At 36.8% G+C, this 17,983-nt stretch overlaps 1 protein-coding gene across 8 annotated transcripts in view; it reads right to left on the reverse strand.

The window, feature by feature from the left end:
- The window catches only part of DMD (dystrophin), a 2,091,067-nt gene that overhangs the window by 1,679,336 nt on the left and 393,748 nt on the right, over positions 1-17,983 (reverse strand). For all 8 annotated transcript variants that reach the window (XM_055376532.2, XM_055376533.2, XM_055376528.2 and 5 more), the window contains exons 6-7: positions 17,325-17,497; positions 10,359-10,477 (exon numbers count right to left, since the gene is read on the reverse strand). In XM_055376532.2, the coding sequence (XP_055232507.1) occupies positions 10,359-10,477; positions 17,325-17,497 (292 nt within the window). The remainder of the gene's footprint in view (positions 1-10,358; positions 10,478-17,324; positions 17,498-17,983) is intronic.

A 17,983-nucleotide genomic window follows, 5' to 3' on the forward strand; every position in this document is an offset into this window, starting at 1 on the left:
GAAAAGAAGGCTATAAAAACAACTGAAGAGTGATGCAGGGATCAGCCAAGCAGAAAATAGAATCCGTGTCACCATTCTCAGGAAGTCAAAATAAAGGGGATTAAAACTAAACCCTAACGGGTTTGTAAATGTCATTTTGAGGATACAAAAATTTCTCTCGAGTCCTAGTGTCCTTCCTTTTTTGCTCAAATTTGACTGTCATTATTCATTTTTGTTCTAAAGTTACCCTGGTAAATAAATAAGAACATTTCCATATCATATTTCATATCCTAAATGGAAATGGCTTTCTACACTAATATTCAAAAGACATCTAGAACAGGCGCAATGTTTTATCCCTGATTTTTTTTTTTTATTCCTTTAAAGAGAACATCCTCACTTTGTTATTCACAGGGGAAAGCTGACAAAGCACTCTCTTAATATAGGGAGAATTTTTTTTTTTTTTGGACTGGCAAACAAACCAATCTGTTAGAAACTCAGAGAAACAATGTATATGAAACCCAAGACCAACGCATGTAGAATGTACTGTCTTACAGAGAAATCATAAGGGGAAGAGAATTGTCTGATTCACAAAAGGATATTTTTAAAGAGATATACCTATTATCTATGAGCATAAACACACATAATTTATTAAGTTTACCCTAGATGTACTTATTTTTGCATATGTTAGCATCTAAACACACTAGAAACAGCTCCTGAAATCGCTTATGCTAATGCCTACTGCCACTCATTTTAAAAGGCAATTCCACTTAAAACTAAACCTCAGGCCTCAAAACACCAGTTAAGGCCAAACAAAGCATATCAAATTCTATATATGAAATCCTACAAGGTTTCAATGACTTCCTCATTTTATAAAGCAATTCTATCAACAAACCTTATGTTTAAAATTGTCAAAGCATTATTTGGCAGTTATTTCTTAAACCAAATATAGCTTCAATCCCCCAATAATAAAATTCTCCCCAAATGTCTCATTATTCTCCTAAGGGGCATAACTAATTTAAAATGAAATTTCTTTGGAGAATAGCCGACATCATGCATAAGCTACAGAACCAATATCTGGTTAAATAAAAATATGAACAACACAAAAGCAATTACTATACAGGCATGAATCACGAATTGTGCCTGGTAAATCTATTGAAGAGAGTGTTCTAAGTCTGAGACTTCAAGAGATGGTGTTCTGTCTTTTGTGACTAAGCAGTCAGTAAATAAAAATTCTTATGAGTTATTATTTTTTTCTTTGAATCATCATTGAGATTATCTCCTGAAAAATGCTGAGCAAAAATGTATAAATGTGTATTTGGGGGTTTCCCTAACACAATGGCAAGAATTGACGTATTTTAAAAATATAAGAATTATGCTGAATCCTCATCTTATTTGCAGCCATAAGTAAACTTTAAGAAACTTTTTATTATTATACTTTTAAGTTTTGGGATACATGTGCAGAACGTGCAGGTTTGTTACATAGGTATACACGTGCCATGGTGGTTTGCTGTACCCATCAATCCGTCGTCTATGTTAGGTATTTCCCCTAATGCTATCACTCCCCTAGCCCCACACCCCACAAAAGGCCCCAAGTGTGTGATGCTCCACTGCATCCATGTCTTCTCGTTATTCAACTCCCATTTATGAGTGAGAACATGCCAAGTTTGATTTTCTGATCCTATGTTAGTTTGCTGAGAATGATGTTTTCCAGCTTCATCCATGTCCCTGCAAAGGACATGAACTCATCCTTTTTTGTTGCTGCATAGTATTCCATGGTGTATATGTGCCACATTTTCTTTATCCAGTCTATCATTGATGAGCATTTGGGTTGGTTTCAAGTCTTTGCTATTATGAACAGTGGTGTAATAAGCACAGAATAATTTATAATCCTTTGGGTATATACCCAGTGATGGGATTCCTTGGTCAAATGGTATTTCTGGTTCTAGATCCTTGAGCAATCACCACACTGTCTTCCACAATGTTTGAACTAATTTACACTCCCACCAACAGTGTAAAAGCATTCCTATTTCTCCATATTCTCTCCAGCATCTGTTGTTTCCTGACTTTTTAATGATCACCATTCTAACTAGCATGAGATGGTATCTCATTGTGGTTTTGATTTTCATTTCTCTAATTACCAGTGATGATGAGCTTTTTTTCACATACTTGTTGGCCACATAAATGTCTTCTTTGAGAAGGGTCTGTTCATACCCTTTGCCTACTTTTTGATGGGATTATTTTCCTGTAAATTTGTTTCTTGTAGATTCTGGATATTAGCCCTTTGTCAGATGGATAGATTGCAAAAATTTTCTCCCATCCTATAGGCTGCCTGTTCACTCTGATGATAGTTTCTTTTGCTGTGCAGAAGCTCTTTAGTAGGATCCCGTTTGTCAATTTTGGCTTCTCTTGCCATTGCTTTTGGTGTTTTAGTCATGAAGTCTTTACCCATGCCTATGTCCTGAAAGGTATTGCCTAGGTTTTCTTCTAGGGTTTTTATGGTTTTAGGTATTACGTTTAAGTCTTTAATCCAACTTGAGTTAATTTTTGTATAAGGGGTAAGGAAGTGGTCCAGTTTCAGTCTTCTGCATATGGCTAGCCAGTTTTCCCAACATCATTTATTAAATAGGGAATCCTTTCCCCATTGCTTGCTTTTGGCAGGTTTGTCAAAGATCAGATGGTTGTAGATGTGTGGTGTTATTTCTGAGGCCTCTGTTCTGTTCCATTCGTCTATGTATCTGTTCTGGTACCAGTATCATGCTGTTTTGGTTACTGTAGCCTTGTAGTGTAGTTTCAAGTAAGGTAGCATGATGCCTCCAGCTTTGTTCTTTTTGCTTAGGATGGTTTTGGCAATGCAGGCTCTTTTTTAGTTCCACATGAAATTTAAAGTAGTTTTTTTCTAATTCTGTGAAGAAAGTCAATTGTAGCTTAATGAGGTAACATTGAATCTATAAATTACTTCAGGCAGTATGGCCATTTTCATATTGATTCTTCCTATCCATAAGCATGGAATGTCTTTTCATTTGTTTGTGTCCTCTCTTACTTCCTTGAGCAGTGGTTTGTAGTTCTCCTTGAAGAGGTCCTTCACATCCCTTATAAGTTGGATTGCTAGGTATTCTATTCTCCTTGTAGCAATTGTAAATGGGAGTTCACTCATGATTTGGCTGTTTATTATCAGTGTATAGGAATGCTTGTTATTTTTCCACATCGATTTTGTATCCTGAGACTTTGTTGACATCGCCTATCAGCTTAAGGAGATTTTCGGCTGAGATGATGGGGTTTTCTAAATATACAATCATGTCATCTGCAAACAGAGAATTTGAATACCCTTCCTCCCTTCCTATTTGAATACCCTTTCTTTCTCTTGCCTGATTGCCCTGGCCAGAACTTCCAATACTATGTTGAATAGGAGTGATGAGAGGGAATTTTTGTCTTGTGCCAGTTTTTAAAGGGAGTGCTTCCAGCTTTTGCCCATTCAGTATGATATTGGCTGTGGGTATGTCATAAATAGCTCTTATTTTGAGACACATTCCATCAATACCTAGTTTATTGAGAATTTTTAGCATGAAGGGTGTTGAATTTTATCAAAGGCCTTTTCTGCATCTATTGAGATAATCATGTGGTTTTTGTCATTGGTTCTGTTCATGTGATGGATTACGTTTATTGATTTCTGTATGTTAAACTAATCTTGCATCCCAGGGATGAAGCCGACTTGATCATGGTGGATAACCTTTTTGATGTGCTGCTGGATTCCGGTTTGCCAGTATTTTATTGAGCCTTTTCACATTGATGTTCATCAGGTATATTGACCCGAAATTTTTTTTATTCTGTCTCTGCCAGGTTTTGGTATCAGGATGATGTTGGCCTCATAAAATGAGTTACGTAGGAGTCCTTATTTTTCTATTGTTTGGAATAGTTTCAGAAAGAGTGGTACCAGCTCCTCTTTGTACCTCTGGTAGAATTCGGCTGTGAATCTGTCTAGTCCTGGGCTTTTTTTGGTTTGTAGGCTATTAATTACTGCTTCAATTTCAGAACTTGTTATTGTTCTATTCAGGGATTTGACTTCTTCCTGGTTTAATCTTGGGAGAGTGTATATGTTCAGGAATTTTTCCATTTCTTCTAGATTTTCTAGCTTATTTGCGTGGAGATGTTTATAGTATTCTCTGATGGTAGTTTGTATTTCTGTGGGATCAGTGGTGATATCCCCCTTTATCATTTTTTACTGTGTCTATTTGATTCTTCTCTCTTTTCTTCTTTTTTAGTCTGGCTAGCCATCTATTTTGTTAATCTTTTCAAAAAAAACAGCTCCTGAATTGAGTTTTTTTTTTTTTAAGGGTTTTTCGTGTCTCTATCTTCTTCAGTTCTGCTCTTAGTTATTTGTCTTCTGATAGCTTTCGAATTTGTTGCTCCTCCTGCTCTAGTTCATTTAATTGTGATGTTAGGATGTCGATTTTAGATCTTTCCCACTTTCTCCTGTGGGCATTTAGTGCTATAAATTTCCCTCTAAACACTTCTTTAGCTGTGTCCCAGAGATTCTGCTACATTGTGTGTTTGTTCTCATTGGTTTCAAAGAACTTATTTATTTCTGCCTTAATTTCATTATTTACCCAGTAGTCACCCAGGAGCAGGTTTGTTCAGTTTCCATGTAGTTGTGCACTTTTGAGTTTCTTAATCCTGCATTCTAATTAGATTGCACTGTGGTCTGAGAGGCTGTTATGATTTTCATTCTTTTGCATTTGCTGAGGAGTATTTTACTTTCAATTATGTCATCAATTTTAGAATAAGTGCAATGTGGTGCTGAGAAGAATGTATAATCTGTTGATTTGGGGTGGAGAGTTCTGTAGATGTCTATTAGGTCTGCTTGGTCCAGAGCTCAAGTACCGAATATCCTTTTTAATTTTCTGTCTCGTTGATCTGTCTAATATTGACAGTGGGGTGTTCAAGTCGCCCACTATTATTGTGTGGGAGTCTAATACCCCAGTGGTGCCTGGAACGCCAGCGAGACAGAACCGTTCACTCCCCTGGAAAGGGGGCTGAAACCAGGGAGCCAAGTGGTCAAGCTCAGCAGATCCAACGCCCACGGAGCCCAGCAAGCTGAGATCCACTGGCTTGTAATTCTCGCTGCCAGCACAGCAGTCTGAAGTGGACCTGAGGCTCCAGCTTGGTGGAGGGAGGGGCGTCCGCCATTACAGAGGCTTGAGTAGGCGGTTTTCCCTCACAGTGTAAACAAAGTCGCTGGGAAGTTCAAACTGGGCAGAGCCCACTGTAGCTCAGCAAAGCCACTGTAGCCAGACTGCCTCTCTAGATTCTTCCTCTCTGGGCAGGGCATCTCCAAAAGAAAGGCAGCAGCCCCAGTCAGGGGCTTACAGATAAAACTCCCATCTCCCTGAGACAGAGCACTTGAGGGAAGGGGCAGCTGTGGGTGCAGCATCAGCAGACTAAACGTTCTTGCCTGTCGGCTCTGAAGAGAGCAGCAGATCTTCCAGCATGGCACTGGAGCTCTGCTAAGGGACAGACTGCCTTCTCAAGTGGGGCCCTGACCCCCGTGCCTCCTGCCTAGGAGATGCCTCCCAGCAGGGGTCGACAGACACGTCATACAGGAGAGCTCTGGCTGGCATCTGGTGGGCGCCCCTCTGGGACGAAGCTTCCAGAGGATGGAACAGGCAGCAATCTTTGCTGTTCTGCAGTCTCTGCTGGTGATACCCAGGCAAATAGGGTCTAGAGTGGACCTCCAGTAAACTCCAGCAAACCTGCAGCAGAGGGGCCTGCTTGAAGGAAAACTAAAACAGAAAGGAATAGCATCAACAAAAAGGACATCCACTCAGAAACCCCATCTGAAGGTCAACAATGTCAAAGAACAAAGGTAGATAAAATCCACAAAGATGAGGAAAAACCAGCACAAAAAGGCTAAAAATTCCAAAACCCAGAACAACTCTTCTCCTCCAAAGGATCACAACTCCTCACCAACAAGAGAACAAAACTGGATGGAGAATGAGTATGACGAATTGACATAAGTAGGCTTCAGAAGGTGGGTAATAAACTCCTCCAAGCTAAAGGAGCATGTTCTAACCCAATGGAAGGAAGCTAAGAACCTTGAAAAAAGGTTAGAGGAGTTGCTAACTACAATAACCAGTTTAGACAAAACCATAAATGACCTGATGGAACTGAAAAACACAGCACAAGAACTTCATGAAGCATACACAAGTATCAATAGCTCAATCGATCCAGCAGAAGAAAAGATATCAGAGATTGAAGATCAACTTAATGAAATAAAGTGTGAAGAGAAGATTAGAGAAAAAAGAATGAAAAGGAATGAACAAAGCCTCCACGAAATATGGGACTATGTGAAAAGACAAAACCTAAGTTTGATTAGTATACCTGGGAAAACACTCTTCAGGATATTATCCCGGCGAACTTTCCCAACCTAGCAAGACAGCCCACCATTCAAATTTAGGAAATACAGAGAACATCCACAAAAATACTCCTCAAAAAGAGCAACCCCAAGGCACATAATCATCAGATTCACCAAGGTTGAAATGAAGGAAAAAATGTTAAGGACAGTCAAAGAGAAAGGTCGGCTTACCCACAAAGAGAAGCCCATCAGACTAACAGCAGATCTTTCTGCAGAAACCCTACAAGCCAGAAGAGAGTAGGGGCCAATATTCAACATTCTTAAAATAATTTTTAACTCAGAATTTCATAGCCAGTCAAACTAAGCTTCATAAGCGAAGGAGAAATAGAATGCTTTACAGACGAGCAAATGCTGAGAGATTTTGTCACCACCAGGCCTGTCTTACAAGAGCTCCTTCAGGAAGCACTAAATATGGCAAAGACAAACCAGTACCAGCCACTGCAAAAGCATACCAAATTGTAAAGACCATCGACACCATGAAGAAACTGCATCAACTAACAAGCAAAATAACCAGCTAGCATCATAATGACAGGATCAAATTTACACATAACAATATTAACCTTAAATGTAAATGGACTAAATGCCCCCAATTAAAAGACACAGACTGGCAAATTGGATGAAGAGTCAAGACCGATTGGTGTGCTGTAGTCAGGAGAGCAATCTCATGTGCAAGGACACACATAGGCTCAAAATAAAAGGATAGAGGAATATTTACCAAGCAAATGGAAAGCAAAAAAAATAAAAGCAGGGGTTGCAATTCTATTCTCTGATAAAATAGACTTTAAACTAACAAAGATTAAAAAAAAAAAGACAAAGAAGGGCATTACATAATGGTAAAGGGATCAACTCAATAAGAAGTCCTAACTATCCTAAATATATATGCACCCAATACAAGAGCACCCAGATTCATAAAGCAAGTTCTTAGAGACCTACACAGAGACAGACTCCCAAACAATAATAGTGGGAGACTTTAACACCCCACTGCCAACATTAGATCAACGAGACAGAAAATTAACAAGGATGTTCAGGACTTGAACTCAGCTCTGGACCAAGTGGACCTCATAGACATCTACAGAACTCTCCACCCCAAATGAACAGAATATACATTCTTCTCAGCACCACATCACACTTATTCTAAAATTGATCACATAGTTAGAAGTAAAACACTGCTCAGCAAATGCAAAAGAATGAAAATCATAACAAACAACCTCTCAGACTACAGTGCAAACAAATTAGAACTCAGGATTAAGAAACTCACTCAAAACGGCACAACTACATGGAAACTGAACAATCTGCTTCTGAATAACTACTGGGGAAATAACAGAATTCAGACAGAAATAAAGAAGTTCTTTGAAACCAATGAGAACAAAGATACAATGTGCCAGAATCTCTGGGACACAGCTAAAGCAGTGTTTAGAGGGAAATTTACAGCACTAAATGCCCACAGGAAAAAGTGGGAAAGATCTAAAATCAACACCCTAACATCACAATTGAAAGAACTAGAGAAGCCAGAGCAAGCAAATCAAAAGCTAGCAGAAGACAAGAAATAACTAAGATCAAAGCAGAACTGAAGGAGACGGAAACATAAAAAATAAAAAAAATAAAAAAATAAAAAAAAAAAAAAAAAAAATCAACGAATCCAGGAGGTGGTTTTTTTTTGAAGAGATTAACAAAATAGACTGCTAGACAGACTAATAAAGAAAAATAGAGAAGAATCAAATAGACACAATAAAAAATGATAAAGGGGATATCACCACTGATCCCACAGAAATACAAACTACCATCAGAGAATACTACAAACACCTCTACGCAAATAAACAGGAAACCTGTTTAAGCGATAAGACGCTCTTTGAATTGGAAGAGTCTATATATAGAAAGGCTTTACAGATATGAGATTTTATTGGCAAAACGAGACCATAAGCAGTGGCTGGATCTTCATTAATCAGACTGTATTTCATATTACATTTTGTTGATTTTAAATTGTTGAAGTTTGAGACAGTAAAATGGTGATCTTATAGGCTATACAATGTACCTTTCTACATATACTTCCCACTTAGGAGAGCATATGGAGTTAGGTACACCAGACTCTTTTAGCTATAAAATACACTATTCATATACCTGCCTTTTTCTGATTACAGGCTCGTCAACCTACTTTTTAAAATTGTTTTTATTCATTTAAATTTTTTGTGGATATATACTTAGGTGTATATATTAACTTATTTTCTGATTATGATGTGGATGCCCATTTAGGCACTCCTATTCTGTAAGTTCAAAGGAGCGCTAGAGGTCAAAAGCCATTTTGTCACTTAATAAGAAAAATACCTATTTTAAATCTTCTCTTACTGTTTTATGAAAGGATAGGACACACACAAGAATAACTAGAGCATGCACCCCAATAATGGGAACTGACCATATGTGATTCAATAAAAAACAAACATATTAACAGCCTTATCTTTCAAATTCATACAGTATAGCTCTTTATCCTCAGAGGTTGAAGTCCGTATTTTCATTACGTCCGCCCTTTCTACCTCACTGAACTAAGAGAAAACATACAAATGTGTACTATGAGTCAATAGTAAAGTAACCCTCCCCTATACTGCAAACTAAGGATGTAGGATTAATAGTTTCTCCCTTGGAGCTAAAAACAGGGGTAGGAGGGATACTATCGTGTATAGAAGCAATAAAAAGGGGTTACAGTATTCAGTGTTCAGCCATGCATTATCCAAAGGAGAAGAAACATTTCAAGTCAACTTCATCTGATCCCAACTTCACAAACTAACATTTTTGTTGTAATTTGCTTTCCCAAGTACATGTGCTTATCAAGAGCAATATATTTGTCAATTGTATGTGAATATTCTGCTGCTTGTTATATCTCATTTAAAATTACTGAATTTCCATTTTTATTTATATATCACTTTTTAAACTTAAAGTTAACTCCTCCCACCCCAATGTGGATCTGCTAGGTGATCTGAGGCAATCAGGCTTCTGCGTCTGCGAAACTGAGGACTAGATTCTGGTTGATAATAAATTCACGGCAAAAGGCTGTCTTCTGGGTCATTTTTGAGCTTTTCTTGATGGGACCTACCATCCATATTGAAAGATCTCCTGTTTTGGAATTGATGAAATCGATTTAATATTCCCAAAAACATTTAATTATCAGCTTCTATTGTAGAACAGCTTCTACCCAAATATCATCTTCAATCCCACTGACTTCACTTTTCCAACTTCTGATTTTAGAGTGTAGTAAAGCCTTGAGAATTGAGAACAGAGGCTACCATTTCAAAATTGGCATGGCAAAAAGTGTACTTCATAGGCTAGAAGAAGAGTAGAGGTCACAGTGTTATTATCCCTGTAATCTCTATGTCTGGAAGGTATGACTATGTCGCACCAGAGATAAGAGTCAAAGTTATTGAAGTGTAATATAATAAAAATATAAATGCACTTCTGCCTATCAACTAAAGAAGCAGAAAATGAGTAACCATCCAACAGAGGATCTCCCCAGAGTGAAAAATTACAACAGAAGTAGTGGCAGGAATAGATTTCCTGATTTAAATAGTAAACCATGTTGCCTTTTATAGAGTACATGAATGAAATTGGCAAGAGTAGTTAATTAATTATAGCTGATTACTCTATCAAATCTCTTGGTAGCATAAGCAAAACATTAACTTTTTATAATTATTTGGAGTCAGTGCACTCCAAATGCAGTATGCTCCATCCATAGGGCATATACATTTTAAAGGCATTTTTCCTCAAAGTCTTCACTGCAATTTTAGATACTGGTATTTTGAGAACTAGAATTAAATAAGACAATTCATAATATAGTGCAAGAAGGCTGAACATTTTAAATATATCTACAGTATTGGAAAATTAAGATATGTAGTTTTGTATTTTGTGTAGAAATGACAAGTCTCAGATGAAAACATTAAACTCTACCATACTAAAAGCAGTGGTAGTCCAGAAATTTACCAACCTTCAGGATCGAGTAGTTTCTCTATGCCTAATTGATATCTGGCGATGTTGAATGCATGTTCCAGTCGTTGTGTGGCTGACTGCTGGCAAACCACACTATTCCAGTCAAATAGGTCTGGCCTAAAACACATACACATACACACATACACAAAGACAAATATAAATCAATCTAGAATGTTCCATGAGATTTACTTCCATGCTTAATTTTCATTGACAACCAATGCCCATAGTCCTTAAGTCTTGAGTGTAATTCATTTACCCTTTAAAACATTTCTATTTAAACAAGTCGTAATTTTAATGGAAGATCTCATTGGGTGTGGTGGCTCATGCTTGTAATCTCAACAATTTGGGAGACGGAGGTGGCCAGATCCTTTGAGCCCAGAAGTTCGAGACCAGCCTAGACAATTTGGTGAAACCTTGTTTCTACGAAAAAAAAAAAAGAAAGAAAGAAAGAAAGAAAAACTAGCTGGGTGTCGTGTCACATGCCTACAGTTCCAACTACTCAGAAGGCTGAGGTGGGAGGATCACCTGAGCCCAGGGAGGTTGAAGGTTCAGTGAACCATAATCGTGCCACTGTACTCTAGCCTGGGCAACAGAGTGAGACCCTGTATCAAAAAAGAATGCTGAGGATGTATACCTTAAATACATACAACGTTTATTTGTCGATTATACAGCAATAAAGATGTGGGAAAAAAGAAAATCCTGAAGATGACAAATAATCTACGCTAGCTTATCCAAGCAATAAAAATTTATCTATCTCATCCAGTCTCGTGGATTTCAATACCAGCCATTTACTGGTAATGCCCAGTTTTATATCTCTAACACAGACCTCTTCCCTAAACTTCAAATTATAGATTCTTCTAAATACTCATTATCTCCATTTAGTAATCACAAGCTTCAAGTGTCCTGAACTGAGTTTCTGATATTTATCCTCATCATACTCCCCCAAACCTACCTACTTTTCTTGCTGTTCTCCCTTCCTCAATAATGAACAACGTGTTTAAAATTGCAATTGCTCAGATAAAAACCCTTGGAGTCATCCTTAATGTCTATTTTACTCTCACACAACATTTAATTCAAAATGTATTCAGAATTTGACTGCTTCTGACTATCCTCATTGCCATCACTCTAGTCCAAAATCCATTTTATCTTGCATGAATTATCACAATAGCCTCATAACTGTTCCCTCTTCTCTCACTCTTGCCTGTGTTAATCAGTGCACAGCAGAGTTGCCAGAGTGATCTGTTAACATGTTTCATCATATCCGTCTTCTCAAATCTCTGCTTTAGCGGAAGTAAAAATTACATATTTCATGTGATCTACGAAGTCCAACAGGGTCCAGGTCCCTATTAACTCTCTGATTTTATTTCTTGTCTCTTTCCTCATATTCCATAAACAGGATCCATAGTTTCCTGCACTTGGATTTGGAATTCGCTTTTCGAAGACATAAACATGGCTCACTCCTTTACTTCCATTGGGTCTTTACTCGAAAATCACATCACTGATAAGTTCTTCCCTGCCCAAGCCCTATCTAAAATTGCATGCTGGCCAGGCACCTTGGCTCACACCTGTAAACCAAGCACTTTGGGAGGCTGAGGCTGAAGGATTTGCTTGAGGCCAGGAGTTAGAGACCAACCTGAACCACATAGTGAGACCTGGTCTCTACAACTTAAAAAAAAAAAAAAAAAAAATAGCCAAGTGTGCTGGCATACCCCTGTGGTTCCAGCTACTCAGGAGGCTGAGGTTGGAGAATCACTTGAGCCTGGGTGGCTATAGGGAGCCATGATTGTACCACTGCACTCCAGCCTGGGTGACTGAGCAAGAACCAGTCTCCTAAATATATAAATGAAAGAAAATTGCACGCCTCAAATCAAACTCACATATACTTATTTTCTTTCTCCTTATCTGCTTCATACTATTCTCATTAACACTTACTATTTAACGTATTATATAATTTAATTAAATTTCTCTATGTATCTTTCTCTTCTACTAGAATGTGCAATCTTTTATTGCCTATTTTGTTGACTGCTGGAAACCTAGCCTGACACAAAATAAAGGCTCAACAAATATTTATCAACTACACGAGAGAATGGATGAGCACATGAAACATACATACCATGTTACTTGATAATAGAGAAAATGCAAAGGAGTGTAAGAGGCAGTTCTTGTCTTATAAGGATTTTAAATTTAATGAGCAAGAAAAATGAAGAAGCCATATGAATTAATTAAACTCTAAATGTGAAAAAACACAGACAATAAGAAAATGTTTTGTAAAATCTGAAGAGGTCAAGAAAGTTTTCCGAGGCTGAAAGGCAGATTAAATAGACGTTTCGACTTGCATTAAAAAAAAGTATTGATAATAGAATTCTAAGTTGTGTGAGTATTAGAGAATTAAAGTTCTTAGGGAAGGAAAAAAGCAAAACATGCTCAGATAATCAAGACCTCACAGGCCTGGCTCCATTGGAAGATTCTAAGTATCAAGCGGTGGGAGATAGGTTTAAGAGAAAGAAACCGGCTGAGTTTGCATAAGGTGTTGGCTGTTAACGTATTATAATTTATCCCAACAGCACTGGAAATCATTAGTCACGTGGTTCTTCAACTATTCTGAATCACAGACACCTTTGAGAATCTGGTGAGAGCTATGAAACTTCTACTCCTACAAAAAAACTCTCCATATCTGTGAACAGAGTCTAGATACAGTTTTAGAATATTTGAATCTATTAATGGACTCCTGTTTAAGAGCTCATGCTATGCAAAAACAAAAAAAACGAAAAAAAAAACAAAAAAACAAAAACAAAAAACAAAAGTTACAAAGGTAGTTTAGCTGTTATTTTCCTAAAACTGTAATTCAAAATTGGCCAGGCGCAGTGGCTCCCGCCTATAATCCCAGCACTTTGGGAGGCCGAGACGGGTCGATCACCTGAGGCCAAGATTTCGAGACCAGCCTGGACAACATGGTAAAACCCCGACACTACTAAAAATACAAAAATCAGCAGGGCGTGGTGGCCCATGCCTATAGTCCCAGCTACTCAGGAGGCTGAGGCAGTAGAATCGCTTGAACCTGGGAAGTGGAGGTCGCAGTGAGCCAAGGTTGGCCCACTGCGCTGTAGCCTGTGCAACAGAGCGAGACTCCATCTCAAAAAAATATATAAATAAAGGTACAAGTTTATTTGTTTCTTCTTAATTGCTTCTACTACCATTATTAGGAAATCGAATCCCTCCATATTTTCCAAAATACCCCTAACAGCTAACAAGCTTATGGAAACTAGCTTATTGACAAATTGGATAATGCCTTTGTTATGAAAAATATATAAGAAATTTAAAAATTGTAGAATATTTAGGGGACTTTTAAGTTCACTATGCGCCCTCTGCCTTATCTTCATTTTTTTCTGCAGGCAATGGGAGTAAAAAAAGAACATAGGTGGGAACATATGAGAAACTAGTTTTCTCATCTATGGCATAGTATACAAGGTTAAAATGAGTATGATGAGGAAAAAGAGCATTGCTTATGTATTCGTGCTGTATTCCCTTGTCTCACCTTCCCCATTTCCTTGGCCACTAACTAACCAACTGAGTGTGTGGATATCTTATCTAAGTCATATAATTTATTTGAGCTTTGGCATTCTCATTCAAAAAAGAAGCATTGCACCAAAAGGCCTTTGAGGTCACATCCAGCATTAAAAATGAATTGAATTCTTTTATACTATTAAAATTAATTAACATTTTAAATATCTATGACTTTCAAATGCATAAAAATTGTAAAACTAACCAACTGTGAAGGAAACCCACACAGCATTTAATGTTAACCTGGACCATAATTTATTGACTTGCAACCAAGGATCACCAGATTTTTAATAAAATCAACACCATGATTAGGATAGTGTAAATTTAAATCCTAGCTCTACCACATGTTACCCAAACAGTTTTAGGTAAATTACATAACCTCTCTATGACTCAATTTATCTATTTGTGAGATGGGTAAAATGACAGCATCTACGTCATGGAACTTGATTGAATATTTTACCTAGAAAGGTGTCTACAAAATAATAATTGTTTAAAAACATTCATTTCTATTACTTTGCTGTAATGTTAATTACATTTATACAAGAAGAGTGATGTATTTTCAATTTACAGACTCAAGCCAAAAACACCTATCTTTACAGAACTGATATAAATGTTACAAATACTACTGATGCAAACAGAATGTAATCCGAATTGGGAGGTGGAGAAGAGGCGAGAGTAAGGATGTGTGATGATTTTCTCGTTTTTCATATTGGTCAAAAGTTCCTTTCTAAACTTAGTAAAAATTTAAAATGAGGTATACTCATACTATTTAATGTAATAAAAGCAAAAATTACAAGTATAAAATGATTATAAGTAATAAAATTAGGAAATACCTGGGGATGAAACGTAATATGGCTGGTTTTCATACTATGGAGTAAATACCTATACTGTTAGAAATTAGTTTGTCAACAAGTAGAAACATTATCACACATATTATTATAACCATCAGGAACCAAAGTACAAGTAGCTGACAGTGACTGCATCTAAGAATTGAAATGCGATAAGTAAGATTGGGGTCATGAAGACACATTGCGTTTCTGTTTTTCCTTTGCTCCTGATTCTAGTGTTTGTTTGCTTCTAATTTGCTGTGGTAATACACTAAAATAAGGATTTAGGAAGACAATTGTAACTTTATAGTTATTGTAATTTTATCTGCATCTTTTGTACATATTTCTAAGCAATTATCATTGGGTTTTAACACAAAAAGTAGAAATCTGGCTTCCTTTGAAGGGTATTGTAGTGGACTTTGCGTTTTATCACACAACTTTTAACTGCCATGACCCTTAGTCAATCCTTATGCTCTGTATTAACTACATGTTGTTGTTCTGTATAGTTGAACAACTCAATTATTGAAATGAGGGCACCTCATGACATTCCTAATTGTGCCAATGACAATCGCTATGGAACAGAGAGTTCAACCATTTTTTTCTTTAGATAAAGAATATGAACATCTGCCAAATACAAAAAGAAGGGGGAGATGATTCATGAAAGAGCATTAAACAACTGTGAAGAACCTCTTGAAAAGTAACCATGTAATACATAAAGAGAGTTACTGATGATTCATCCAATATGACAGGAGAGAGTATATAAATGAGGATATTTTGACAGAGAAAGAGTGGGTCAGGGACAGATAAAACAAGGCAATTTGGGTATGTTTACTGTATTACCTACAAATGTATTCAGAAATCATTAAATAGAATATTAACAAATATAGAGTGGGAACATGCTTGCAGGATTGAAGTCTTCCACTTGAAGGGAAAAACGTTAGAGAGCCAACAAGGACCACATAACCTGATCCTTGATATTTTTTTTTCATCTGCAAATGTGTACATGAACAGCAAAATCAATATTTTCAGGCCCTTAGTGTTAAGCATGTGGCTGCATAAATGAGCATTGACTTAAAACACAAACAGAATGTCTCTATCCCTTCTCATCTAACTGTATTGAGGCTGTGGAAAAATTTTCTTCTGTCATACGAGAAACAATGTGTTAACATTGCTTAACGTGACATTTGAATGCATGTCTGCCTCCGTTCTAAATCAGGTTGCTGAGTAATTCACCTGGAAACCCAGTCGGGATGGGGTTAATTAAATCCAGCTGGAGCAAGACACCTGACAAAGATGCTTATTTGAAATGTGTTTGCTCTTGGACTGAGCTTTACCTTAGAGAAAATTCATATTCTGAGCTTTTCTAGAAGCAGGATTGGCATAGGAAAATGGTAGAGTGGTCAAAAAAAAAAAAAAATCAAAGTGAGAAAACATAACTTGCACTGAAAATTAGGTAAGATGCAGTCCAGCGACATTTTAAACAGTTAATTAGGCAATGCATTTAGCCCTAGGTTGGGTAAATGAAACGGGTAACAGGAAGATCAAAATAGAGTGACTGTAGTCCCTCTCTCTCAAATACACACACACAAGCATATATATATATATATATATATATACACACACACACACACACACACACACACACATATACACATATATACAGAGTAAAAATGGTGTAGTATATATGGTATATAGTATATATTGTACCTCTAAGTGTATGTGTACATATACATATGTACTTCCTCCACTGCTTTGCTTTTTCTTGAACTGTTATTAATTCATTTACTGAACTTTACACAAGAAAAGCAAAAAAAATCTTCTTTCTCATCTTAAGAAATACAATGTTGAATGGAATATAGTTAAGGACTTTGGTTCACTGTATTACAGTGAATTCTTTTTATTAAAATCCACAAAAGATCTCTCTCTTGCTTTATAGCAATTGATTTGCTGTTCCAGAGTAATTGTTGCTGTTGGTATTCTGAACACTGTGTCATACAATTAATTGTGTTCTGCTCTTTGTCTTGGTTGCTAAAATGCTCTGAACATCTTATGACCCTGAACTAGAACAAAGTATACAGGGCTTTATGGTGTTTGATATCAAAGTGTGTATCTGATAAGACAGATGTTTCTTTCTCCACACTACTTATCTGATGATGGTAATTAATTTAACTGCAACTACTCACATGAGATCTAGTATCATTTTTACCTGTATAGTTTAGACTTATACAAACACATTATCTGTATAAAAAGACCAACACCATTCTCAGCAAAGTTAGAATACAACCTGGATTTACTGGGAGTCCCAGTGTCAAACATAATGATACTCTCCGTCCACCATAACCACTTTCACGCTCCGCTAATGTTAATGTTTCAACAACTGAATTATATGTAACACATAGAACACTGGAAAATATTCTTAATTAGTTCATTCCAATGGAACGTTAGATCAATGTGGTCAATGTACATAACATGTTGTAAAGTAGGACATGATCTGGAACCATACTGGGGAAAAATATGTCATCAGAGTCTAAATCACCACTTTTACAAGTCATTTAATGTCTCAGTAATCTTCTTACCTATGACTATGGATGAGAGCATTCAAAGCCAGGCCATCAGACCAGCTGGTGGTGAAGTTGATTACATTAACCTGTGGATAATTACGAGTTGATTGTCGGACCCAGCTCAGGAGAATCTTTTCACTGTTGGTTTGTTGCAATCCAGCCATGATATTTTTCATTACATTTTTGACCTACATGTGGAAATAAATTTTCATAAGAAAACACATTCCTTGAGCAAGAATCATGCAAACTTAAATATGAATGTCCTTGATCTTCAGTGATAAATAGAAATTTTAGGGCCAATTAGTAATGAGACATAATAGATTCTACCAGAAGTTAAGTCTATTCTCAAAGGCTAGGAGTCTATTCTGATTCATTGGTATCTATGCCATACCATTTACTGAATGTGTTCACTATCACTCCTGGATTCTGCCATATTAGACCCAACATTTACTGTTTATAGAATTGCTCACCTTCTAGCTTTCAATGAACAAGCTAGAGAAGACAGTGTATAAAACATTAGACTTATTGTTAACCAAGGACTTAAGATATAAAAGCTCTTTTCGGATAGGAGGAATACTATAGATAATTTTTTTTAAAGTATATGTTCAAATTTTGCCTTTGCTATTAATTGTGGTAATTGGACAAGTTGCTTAACCTCTTCTAGGCCTCATTTC

This window comes from Gorilla gorilla, chromosome X, assembly GCF_029281585.2.
Source record: "Gorilla gorilla gorilla isolate KB3781 chromosome X, NHGRI_mGorGor1-v2.1_pri, whole genome shotgun sequence".
NCBI classification, from domain to species: Eukaryota; Metazoa; Chordata; class Mammalia; order Primates; family Hominidae; genus Gorilla; species Gorilla gorilla.